Source organism: Canis lupus, chromosome 2 (genome assembly GCF_011100685.1).
Source record: "Canis lupus familiaris isolate Mischka breed German Shepherd chromosome 2, alternate assembly UU_Cfam_GSD_1.0, whole genome shotgun sequence".
In the NCBI taxonomy this organism is placed as follows: Eukaryota; Metazoa; Chordata; class Mammalia; order Carnivora; family Canidae; genus Canis; species Canis lupus.
This window is the reverse complement of record NC_049223.1, coordinates 4,613,828-4,626,324: the sequence shown is the minus strand read 5'-3', so window position 1 is coordinate 4,626,324 and position 12,497 is coordinate 4,613,828. Positions and strand designations below refer to the sequence as shown.

Sequence of the window (12,497 nt, the reverse complement as noted above, 5' to 3'; positions counted from 1 at the left end):
AGTTTAATGCAAAAATTAGTGTAATCTTTTGGTTTAATATTTTTAAAACCCTATTTTTATAGGGAATTAGAATAACTAGGGATTGGTTAGTAATAAACTCTAAAATATACAGAACTAGCTGATTTAAGGAGTAGCTAATACACTTAGGACTGAGATAGGGCATCACAAGAAGAGTTCTTCACCGGCAGGCTGAGGTCATAACCGTTTTGGAAAAGAGGACATGGCTCACTGAATGGCTGAGAAGTCACTGGTGTCATGCTAGCTGCACTTGATGGGAATCTGCCATCTAGGGTCTCAGGGAAAGTTATTCATGGGAATGTCTCTTATTGGAAAAGCTGCTACGGCTACCCACTGTTTACTATAGGAGCCAAGTTTTAGAGCAGCTACACAGGTGGCAACCAGATACCAGAGAAACCATGGGTGTTACAGATGGAAGCCTGCTGGATGAGCACACCGGAACCAGGAGCAAAAACACTTTCCTCCTCCAGGGTCTCCAGTGCTCTTTAGTGACAAAGCTTAACATTGTCCCAGCTGTCAAAGAAAAAATATTTGAAGAGCCCGGATCACTGTTCATGGAGCAAACAAAAAGGATTAAGAGAAGCTAGGAGACAATAGATTGATAACTAGCATATCCATCCAGAACCCTTCTTCCTCTCAGTCTCTTACGGGTTTTTCCAAATCTCTATTGTTATTTCCAATTTTTGTTGGGCTTGGTTCAGGCTCATACCATTTTTTTGTTGTTGTTGTTTTTGTTCCGTCAGCCTTCTTTTATCCAGTTTATTTTATTACACAATCCAGGCCCTTTGATGATATTTTGTTTGTCCCTTACCCCAAGACTTTTTGTCATTTTGCAAATCAGTGAAGCTGTTTCTGACTTATGAAATTAGTTGCTTTCTGTTTTCTTACCACTTTTTGTTGTAAATATCTCTGTAATACCAGTCATATGTTTTATGATAATTGCTATATTTATATGTACCTTATTTTTCTTTACATTCCAAGGACCTAACAGGCAATAAGTAAGGGAAATAATTTTAAGTTAAGAATCTGCATTTCCCTTTTGAAGTCTTTGTACTGTAAATAGACTTTCTGGCTTCCCATTTTAAAAGATAACTTTTGTGGGGCGCCTGGGTGGCTCCTTCAGTTAGGCATCTGAGCTTGGGTCTTGATTTCAGAGTTGTGAGTTCAGGCTTCACATTGGGCTCTTTGTGGAGCCCACTTAAAAAAAAAAAAACTAATAGAAGAAAACTTTTGAAAAGTACCTTTTGAGTGTTGTAGTCCTGCTCTTTTCATCATAATAATATGCTTTATATTGTGTAGTTTTTAGTACAGAGCACTTTATTTATTTCATCATGCCTTTAACTACCTTTGTACAAGTGTTAGGATGTCAGATGAGCACATGGTCTTTTCTATTGATCCATACATACCATCTTGTGAAGTAGGCAGGGCATGTCCACAGTCATTTTACTAATGAAGAAGTTGATTCTAAGAATATGTGACAAAGCACTTGTCACAAAGCTACTAAATGACATCAATCCAGAGCTATATAATTCGTGGATTATATTTATTTATTTATTTTTTCTGTGACTTCACATCGTCATCAGAAGCTGATACTTACTCTGTTTATTTTTGCTTTCCTCACTTGAATATTTAGTGTCTGGGGCTTGTCTTTTATGTCTACCTGACAGCTCCTGTGGACAAGAAAATAACTCACTTCTATCCTGTTTGTAGATAGTTTAGAACTATTTCAATGTGACCGTACTTTGTTGCCTAGTTTTCACACATTTTTTTACCTTTTCAATTTCCCTCCTTATTAAAAGTTAGATATGGGTAACTATAGCACCTCTCAGTTCAAAGAAGGATCTCAGCAATGAGACCAAAGAAGTGAGATGTCCTCTGGTAACCGCATACCCTTTTTTTTTTTTTTTAAAGCAAATGGGCTTTTGTTTATGGTATTAGAGACTGAGGAAGTTTTAAATGTCCATAACTTAGAGATACTATTGGGAATACGATAATTTTAACCTTTGTCAAACCTCATGACTGATCTCCATAAAACTAGAATTATAAAAATATTTGCACCAATTTTTATTTTTTCCTATTTAGTTTTTAAATATTAGAAAAGAGGAATCAGTACATTTGTTAGATTTTTTAAAAGCTATATTATTTTGATTGATAAGAACTCTTTAATTAAATACCTTGATAATAATGCTAACTTGGTTGACTCAATTTTTTACAGTCTGTACTTAACTTAAGAGACCTTGGATTATCTGATTTAAAAATTGGACAAATTGATCAACTGGTAGACAGTCTACTTCCTGGATTTTGTGAAGGCAAGAGTGTTTCTTCCCATTGGCATACATCTCATGTCTCTGCACAGTCCTTCTTCGAAAATAAATATGGTAAGTTAGTGTATGTTTTGCTCCAATTTAAGTAAGCCGTTGTAGTTACTAATAATTTAACAGATAGCATATATTAACATTTACTGTGTTCAAGTTTTTTCCTGAGTTCTGTTCCATTCCTTTCCTTTCTTTTCCTTGATAATTTTTCATATTGGAATAATTTTAAATATACAGAAAAGTTGCAGAGGTAGTACTGAAGTTCCTATATATCTTTCACCTGGTTTCTCCTAATGTTAACTGCTTGTTAACCATGGTGCATTTTGTCAAAACTAAGAAATTAACATTGGAATGATATGTTTAACTATAAATGGTATTTAGATTTTACCAAATGAAATTAAATCTTATTAAATTACTGGTTTTCCACTAGGGTTCTTTATTTGTCCCAGGATCTAATAGAGCATACATAGTATGTGATTTTAGGAGAGCAGAGGGTTGTTTTAAATTTAGGTGACAAACATTAATTGGATTCCAGGAACTGTACTAGTTCCTGAAGAAATACATTGAAGAAATAGTCGTAGTCCTTTTTTAAAAGAATGTCTGTATATTTTCTTATTTAAGTCTTGCTACAATCTGGTGTTACAATAAGTGGGTAATTTGTAGAAGGGGTTTCCGTCTCATGAATTTCTTTTTGGATGATACTTAATGAATGTTAGAACTTATCAAAATAATTGTGTTTTATTGATGGAAGAAAATATTTTAAAAATCAGTATAAGCTATAATAGCCCAGGAAAAAAGTGCGGATTTAAATAGTTTTGTGGGGATCCCTGGGTGGCGCAGTGGTTTGGCGCCTGCCTTTGGCCCAGGGCGCGATCCTGGAGACCCGGGATCGAATCCCATGTCGGGCTCCTGGTGCATGGAGCCTGCTTCTCCCTCTCCTGTGTCTCTGCCTCTCTCTCTCTGTGTGTGTGACTATCATAAATAAATAAAAATTAAAAAAAAAATAAATCTTTATCTTTGTGATAAAGATTTATTTATTTATTTATTTAAGATTTTATATATTTATTTGAGAGAGAGGCAGAGGGGGAAGGAGGCTCTCCCTTTAGGGAGCCTGATGTAGGACACCTGAGCCAAAGCAGATGCTCAACCACTGAGCCAACCAGGTGCCCCTAAAGATTTTATGTAAGGCTGTACTTCGTACAAGCTTAATTCATTTACTCCTCATTCTATTGCCTTTATTACATATATGGGTTGTAGGGTAAATAAAGAATTTAAAAGTGAGAAAAATGAAGTTTTTGAGTTTGGGGGCTTAGGTTAGAAATCTGCTTCTATTATTTTATGTTATGCGACTGTCTTCCTGAGAGAAGTCCTGAGGCTTAGTTGTTAAGGGTGAGGAGTAGGTTAGGATCAAACTCAGTCCTGCCACTGAGCAAGCTGTGGCATTTACTTTATTCCTCTAAACTGTTATTTTCTCATTTTCATGAAGCACGAAGAAAAACTCCTTATCTTCGCAGGATCAAATGAAATAATCTGAATAGTTTACTTAGCCATACTATAATGCTTGGCTCATAGTAAAGTGTTCACTGGAGTAAAATTTTTGTTATTATCGTTGTTATGTAGTAGTAGTAGTATTACTGTTGTTCTTCTGGTCTGCATATTTACATTTCCTTTTCCTTCCTTTTCTTACATTTCCTTTTTCTTATTGCCAACTGCTTTCTTGGCTTAGGAAGGCTAGAGGTATTAAGAAGGAGTTTGTTGACTTAACGATAAGATTTCCAGAAAAATCCCTGAATTGTAACTGGGATAGATGAGAACCAGTTTCTATTGCTCCTTTCTGCTTTTTCCCTAGGATCATGGATGTGTAAAGTAAGATGGGGCCCATTACTCAACAGTGGGAATTTGAAGGATCACCAAAGTTTATGGCTTCCAACTCTGGAAGGAACTATCTTTGTACACAGTGACCAGAATCTTTGAGAAAGAGAGATAACTGTGCTTTGGTTTATAGTGTTTAATCACATAATTTATTAGAGTTTTTGAAATTGTCCCTAGGAAATAGCAGTTCTTTATGTCTTTGTGTTCCTAACTAAAGGTAACTTTAGCTAAACATACATATCTTTTCCTTTTGGTTTGAATTGAATTTCATTGGCAGCTATAGTCATATAGAAGATAAAAAAGATAATCTAATGGCCAAATGATAGTAAAGGGATAAAGAACTGTAATTAGACTAAAAGTGTTTTTAGAAACTCCTAAAAGCAGAGTCATATGAACACATAAAAGGCTAAATTTATACTTTTATTTTTCTAGTATTTGGTAAAATTATATTTTGTTACTTTTTTAGCTTGGTAAATAGAAAATTTACTTTTTTCAATTTTCCTCCAGGTTACTTAGATATGTTTACTACTTTACGTTCCTCTTGCTTGTACAGACAGCATTCAAGAACTCTTAAAAGTATTTGTTCAGATCTTCAGTACTGGCCAGGTAGGAAATAACTGTCTTTATTTTGAAAAAAATTAATATATATTTAACAAATTCTAATTTATCTTTCTTAATTGTATTAATGTTTATAAACATTCATTTGTAGCTCATGGTAGAACTGATAGAGTCAATTAGTTGGGTATGTCCATAATTTTTAATACAGTATTTGGAGTCCATTAGTTTGGGTATGTCCATAATTTTTAATTTGGAAAATACATAATAGCTGAATTTTGAATGTAAGTGATAAGTGCCATAGTAAATCAAACTTTAGGAAACTTATCTATACCTTTAACATAATTAACTAAACATATTTGTTTACTTCCCCATATTTTTAAAATTTCATTTTCAAAATTGTTTCAATTGATTGCAATGACAGAAAAAAAATGTTGAAAAAGTCAGGGCAGCAGCAGAGGGGCTTCATCAGTGGATCAGAAATTTGAGGACTTTCCCTAAGGTATGAAGTAGATGACATCACATTGATAGCAAAATCAAAGATGCATATTTATTTATTTATTTATTTATTTATCTCTCTCCTGCTCCCCCTACTTGTGTTGGTGTGTCTTTTTCTGTCAAATAAAATCTTAAAAAATAAAAGATTTATATTAATCTCTGTTGGCAAAGATGTGGAGAAAAGGATGTTCCTATTCATTGGTAGATGTATAAATCAATAACAGTCTTTTAGAGGGCAGTTTCTTAGTGTTAAATAATTCAACCTCACAGTTTCACTCTTAATAAATCAGTCTACATGTGCTAAAAGATGATACGTACAAGAATTTTAACTGCAGCATTTTTAGCAATAAGAAAACAGGAAACCACTAACATTCATGGTAGAAAAGTGGTTGAATATTTAAATTGCTGTACAATGATAAATTGAAAAATATTAACAGCCATTAAATTGAATGCACAATCTGTCCTGTTCTGAAAAATATTCATGATATACTGTTAAGCGCACGAAGATAATTGGCAAAAAATTTTACACTACTTATATAGAAAGAGCATGTGTTCACATACATAGAAGGGTAGTCATGAAATTGTTTTTCAAAACTTTTATTCTTTTATTTTTTTTTATTTTTTTATTTTTTTTAATTTTTTTTTTTTTTTATTTATTTATGATAGTCACAGAGAGATTGAGAGAGAGGCAGAGACACAGGCAGAGGGAGAAGCAGGCTCCATGCACCGGGAGCCCGACGTGGGATTCGATCCCGGGTCTCCGGGATCGCGCCCTGGGCCAAAGGCAGGCGCCAAACCGCTGCGCCACCCAGGGATCCCAAAACTTTTATTCTTTTAATTTATTTTACATAGGCTCCATGCCTGGTGTGGAGCCCAGTGCAGACTTGAACTCATAATCCTGAGGTCAAGACCTGAGCTGAAATTAGGAGTTGGATGCTTAACCGACTGAGCCACCCAGGCGGCCTAGTCGTGAAATTGTTAACAGTGGCTACTTCTGGAAGATGCGATTGGGGTTTGAGGAATTAGACCATGACTTTTATTTGTGCTCATCAGTGAGGTTTTTTTTCTTTCACATTTTAAAACTACCAAGAAACTCTAAAGTTAATTTATAGATTCAATCCATTTTAATGACTTTAATTACCAGGGTAGTGAAGTATCAGGCAAAGAACTATGTTAAAAAAAGAGATGATAAACTAGGATGTATGGATTTGGTGTCAGTTTTGAATCTTAGGCATTTTTCTTATAAAATTTGCAATAAGAAGTAAATGTGATACTGTTCCGTTCAGTTTTCATACAGTCTCGGGGTTTTAAAACTTTGAAATCAAGAACTCGACGTTTACAGTCCACCTCTGAAAGATTAGCAGAGACACAGCATATAGCACCATCGTTTGTAAAGGTAATTAGACCTTTTTTGTTGTTTGAAAAAGCAGTAATTTTCAAATTATTAAAATGAGAACCTTCAATATCTGATTTCTTTTAGTAGCCAGTTGATTTTCTAAAGGACTAGTAACCTGTGTAATCATTATACCTACAGCTCTTCTGAGTGCCAGTCGTGTTTCTCTTGGTCTATTAGACATCTCCCTTTATTCTTTTCCCTACATACCTACCTGTGTGTTCTCTGTGTTCATGAATAGCATCCGCCCAAGCTAGAAACCTGGTGATCAACTTTGATTTGTTCATCTTTTCTCCCCTCTCACATCCATTAATCACTAAAGTCCTGTTGATCCAGCCTCTTAAACATTTCTTAGATTTGTCTCTTTATCACCAATTCCACTACATGATAGACTATAACAGTTTCTTGCCTAAAGGACTCTAGTAAACATTCATTTAGTCTCCTTGCCTTTTTTTTTTTTTAAGATTTTATTTATTTATTAGAAAGAGAGCACGTGGGATCCCTGGGTGGCGCAGCAGTTTAGTGCCTGCCTTTGGCCCAGGGCGCGATCCTGGAGACCCGGGATCGAATCCCACGTCGGGCTCCCGGTGCATGGAGCCTGCTTCTCCCTCTGCCTGTGTCTCTGCCTCTCTCTCTCTCTCTCTCTGTGTGACTATCATAAATAATAAATAAAAATTAAAAAAAAAAAAAAGGAAGAAGAAAGAAAGCACGCAAAAGCAGGGGGAGTAGCCAAGGGAATGGGAGAAGCAGGCTCCCCTCTGAGCAGGGAGCCTGAAGTGAGCCTTGGTCCTGGGACCTCACCCCAGTACCATAACCTGAGCCAAAGGCAGATGCTTAAGTGACTGAGCCATCCAGGTGTCCCTTTGTTTTTTTAAAAGAATATTTTATTTAAGAGAGAGACTCAAAAAGAGAGAAAATCTCAAGCAGGCTTGGCACTGATGGTGCCTGATATGAGGCTTGATCACATGACCCTGAAATCATGACTTGAACAGAAGTCAAGAGTCAGATGCCTAACCAGCTGAACCATCCAGGCTCTCTTTAGTCTCCTTGCCTTTAGTTTTGTTACCTACCAGCCTCTAGACTGCCACCAACCCATCATCTGTCTAAAATGTATTAATGTAATAATAATTGGATAACTTTGCTTTATTGTCAAATTCCTACTGTAATATCCATTTGGCCTCTGCCTACCATTTTCCTATTCTCATCTTTAAATATGGCACCCCCCCTGAACCTCCACCCTACTCCTCTCTTGGCATTTTAAAGTCCTATCAAACAAGATTGCTTGCAGTTCTTGAGCACTAAGACCTGTTATTTCATGGCTCTGTTAATGTTGTTTATGTGTTGTGTTCCCTGTGGTTTAGAAATCCTGTACCCTGTGATTTAGAAATCCTGACTTCCTAAAGTAGCATTTATTTTACCCCAGACCTAAAACAACTTTGTCGTTGTTGTTGTTGTTTTTAAGATTTTATTTATTTGAGAGAGAGAGCACATGAGAGCAGAGGGAAAGGAAAAGGAAGGGGAAAGAATCTTCAGATTCTGTGCTGAGTTCAGAGCCTGAGGATAGGCTTGGTCCCTTGACCCTGAGATCATGACATGAGTTGAAACCAAGTGTTGCTTAACTGACTGAGGCACCCAGGTCCCCCCAAACCTAGAACTTCTAATATATCAAAATGATTTTTAAAAATTAGTTATTTGTGTATCTCTCTCCTCTAGTAGACTGAGATCATTCAGATCATTGGTTATTTATCTTCACATTTTCAGAACTTATACAAGGCTAAGGATATAAAAGGTTCTCACTAAACATTTAATAAATTAATGAAGTTTTTCCTCTAGTAGAGATAAAGGAGTGTGAACATCAAACCATTAAAACCCTAAGTACATACATATATGTAACCAGGTTTCAGAATAGTATTTTTGGAGAGAATTTCTGTATTTTAATTGATTGATGCAAGTATAAGGTCCAAAGTTAGTTTCTTAGCCATTAAGTAATTTATTATTGAGTCTTAGTGTAACTCTTTAGGTGGATAATAAAAATTAGAAATTCTAGAATTTTTGAATGAATTTTTTTGTGAGTGGTCACTATATTTTTGGGCAGTGTTCTCTCTATAATCAGTACTGATGCGTTGTTTGTGTATTTAGGGGTTCCTTTTGCGGGACAGAGGATCAGATGTTGAGAGTTTGGACAAACTCATGAAAACCAAAAATATACCCGAAGCTCACCAAGATGCATTTAAAACTGGTTTTGCAGAGGGTTTTCTGAAAGCTCAAGCACTAATGCAAAAAACTAATGGTAAGTTGATTTGACACTATCCATATTTGGGAAGAACATCTAAAAAGAAGTCATAGTCCTACCTTTAAGTGATTCTAAATATTTTTTCTAACAGGTATGACCCTTTTCATTGGTTATATTCCATTGTATTTGTAACTTAGGCTGTGTCAAAATGAAAATATCTATTGACACTCTCCCTTTTCTCAAATGAGAACCAAAGTCAAGGACAGAAGCATGAATGCCTTCATGAGGCTTTTGGTAACAGGGTGTTGAAAGGAAATTCTGGCAATTAAACAAAAGAATGCCAGGTTCCAGAATTGCATGTGATGAAATGTAATTACCATCAGTAACCTAACACTTTTCATCAATCTGTCATTTGTCATTATTGTCATTTGATTTAAGCTTATTTTTCCTCCTCCAGATTCTCTGAGACGAACTCGTCTAATTCTCTTCGTTTTGCTGCTGTTTGGCATTTATGGACTATTAAAAAACCCATTTTTATCTGGTAAAGGCTCTTTTTATTTTTCTGACTTTTAAAAAATCTTTTAAATAGTTGATTTTTTTTCATAGTCTGGCTAAGACTTAGGAGAGAGGAAACATTTACTGTTCTGGTGTCTAGGCCTTTCTTTCCCAAGTTAACACTTCACAGATTGGGTCAATTTGAGATTGTTTTTTTGCATTGCAGTAGAAAAGTTTTAATCTGTTATAGTTACATGCCATCTACATTGTCAGGGCTTATTATATTTACATTGTTTTGTGGATTACTGGAAAAGTTGCTTCAGACACTGTACAAATTTTAAGTTTTACTTTTGAGAAAATAATTAATATTTTGTTAAAGTTCCAAAGATTATGTTGCAGCAAAAGTGTTGGATTAACTCCTATGAGTGGTTTTTCCAGATTTTTAGAAAATTATACCTATCCAGTTATAAAAGTTAAAAAACTTGTAGAACAATTGTATAATAGCAATACAAAGAAATAGTTACTTATTTCAAAGACACTAATAAATTGATGAAAAATTTATATATAATACATGATTAAATATTTAATATACAATTAAAATCGCTTTAAATGAGTTTCGTTTTCTCAGTTTGCCAGTCTGCAATGAATAATGTCAGTTTTAAGTGGTTCCTGTTGCTTTCTCATCTATTCACTTTTTACCCTGTGTTCTCTATGTTCTTTGTGATTGATTACCTTGAGAGAAAAATACATATACAGTTAAAGAATATCAGTTGACCTGGATCAGGACTTCATCCCAGAACTTGTATGTAACCCCAGATATTTTAAGTTTTTTGTGGCATCAAACCTGAGATGAGATTTTAACATTCAGGAATATTCTTTTGATAGCTAGAGTCAGCTTCTCTTGTCTCCTTATTTTCAAAACTGAACCAGTATAGGGACACTGAGTGATATTGGAAGGGTGGGATGAAATCTGGTTATTCTTTTATGTTTCTTAATTAATTTCTTATGTTAAGCAAAGTGTATATCAAAATATGAAGTGTGTTGCTTTTGGGTAATTAATTTCTTACAAGGTTCAAGTTGTTTGGCTGTATTTAATTTGCTTTATTAAGTCCATTTGTGTACATCCTTAAATAAACAATTTAGTGGACTAAAACTATTAGTGTCCATTGTAGAATTAGTGTATAACATTTGCTCTTCCAATTTGTATATTCTTGATAAGTGTTTTCTTGTTATCTCTGTATTTTTGCCTATTGGTTTTTTGGCATCCAAATTTCTATCTTTTTTTTTTTTTAGGATTTTATTTATTTATTTGACAAGAGAGGGAGAGAGCACAAGCAAGGGGAGCAGCAAAGGGAGAGGGCGAAACAGGTTCCCCGGTGAGCAGGGAGCCTGATGTGGGACTCCATCCCAGGATCATGACCTGAGCTGAAGTCAAACACTTAACCAACTGAGCCACCAAGGCACCCCAAATGAAATTTTTTTTTTTTTAAATGTGCTCTCCTGGGCTGCCTTCTAAATACCTACAGACCTGAAGTTTTGGGCATGTCCTGGGAACTTGTATTAACACATTTCTCAAGTGATTTTTATGCACATTGGAGTTTGAGAATGTTTTAAATATCTATTGTTAATAGTACAGGAGAAGAGGGAAATAATATTTCATTTTAATTGGAACATATAAAGATGTCATTCTAATGTGAATCATTTATTCCTTGTACATAGTCTAGAAATCCAGAAGACCTAGTGTCTGTACTTCACTGTGAATTAATGTATGTAAACTTAGGTATAGTTTTTCTTTATTTTCTTACATGTCAATAATAAGATGGTTGGAATTTTATGAATCTATCAAATATATAAACATTTCTTTTCTCCTTAGTCCGCTTCCGGACAACAACGGGGCTTGATTCTGCAGTAGATCCTGTCCAGATGAAAAATGTCACCTTTGAACATGTCAAAGGAGTAAGTTTAAAAAGATTACCCTTCTTTCTTCAAATATTATCTCATTATGTAAGGCTAATATTTGATTTTAAAGGTATAAAGTAGAAAATATACATATTGGTCTCTACTCCAGTTCCAGGCGCTAAAACTCTTATAATTCCCTAAATGACGAGCACTGGGTGCATCTTTGGTTCTACAGTTTAGTCTTTGAGACCCCAGTGTTTGACACAGGGCTCTGAATCCCTAGGAACTTTCTGGGTGTGCTCTTGGATGGGTGTATGGAGATTAGAAAAGACCAAGTCATGATTGGAACCTTGGAACTTTAAGCTTCATTACATGTTCTCCAGCCCTCCTTTAGATATTGGGATAGAAGAAATAAATCTCTGCCATCATGGATTTTTAATTCTGACAGAAATTGGACAATGACACAGCATATAAGAAATAATAGAGTATGTTATGGGGGAAAAATGGAGCAGGTTAAAGAGGATTAGGAGTTTTGAGAGAAAGGTCACAATTTTAAGTGGGGATGTTCAGTGTATGATTGAGAAGATGACATTTGAGTGAAGATTTGAAGAAGATGAAGTAAACCATGCATGTATTTTTTTTTTTTTAAGATTTTATTTTTAAGTAATCTCTGTAGCTATCGTGGGGCTCGACTTTACAACCCAGAGATCCAGAGTGACATGCTCTACTGATTGGGCCAGCCAGGCGCCCCCATAACATGCATGTATTTGAGCAAAGAACATTTCTAGCCAGAGAAAGAGAGCAAAGATCTTGAAGAATTAATGTGCCTGATTTTTTTACTGACCAATGAAAAAGCTACTTTAATACAGAACAGAATGAGAGCTTTTCCTCTTTACGCACTGAGTTCTCTATCTATGCATAAATATTTTTCATGACCTATTTCACAACTATTAGGGAATAAAGTATCAGGAATCACTATGATAATTTTATACCAAGTAATCTTTTCCTTCCCTTTGCAATTTAAACAGCTGTGAACCCTGTTGGAATCACAAAAAAGGGAATAATTGAGGAAGAAGTTGGTGCAATGAGTATTTGAAAACTTGAGTCATTAGTGCAGAAGGCCCTTCCCATTTTGTTTAAGGTGTGCAGTCAGAGCCTGCTTTACACTGAACCTGACTGGTCAGCAAGGCATTCTTACTTTCTCCCTGCAAAGTATATA

The 12,497-nt window shown here is 35.1% G+C and overlaps 1 protein-coding gene across 2 annotated transcripts in view; it reads left to right on the top strand.

Moving 5' to 3' along the window:
* Positions 1 to 12,497, top strand: part of YME1L1 (YME1 like 1 ATPase) — a 43,797-nt gene that overhangs the window by 12,863 nt on the left and 18,437 nt on the right. For both annotated transcript variants that reach the window (XM_038529734.1, XM_038529733.1), the window contains exons 3-8: positions 2,234 to 2,396; positions 4,713 to 4,811; positions 6,545 to 6,654; positions 8,791 to 8,941; positions 9,342 to 9,425; positions 11,253 to 11,335. In XM_038529734.1, the coding sequence (XP_038385662.1) occupies positions 2,234 to 2,396; positions 4,713 to 4,811; positions 6,545 to 6,654; positions 8,791 to 8,941; positions 9,342 to 9,425; positions 11,253 to 11,335 (690 nt within the window). The remainder of the gene's footprint in view (positions 1 to 2,233; positions 2,397 to 4,712; positions 4,812 to 6,544; positions 6,655 to 8,790; positions 8,942 to 9,341; positions 9,426 to 11,252; positions 11,336 to 12,497) is intronic.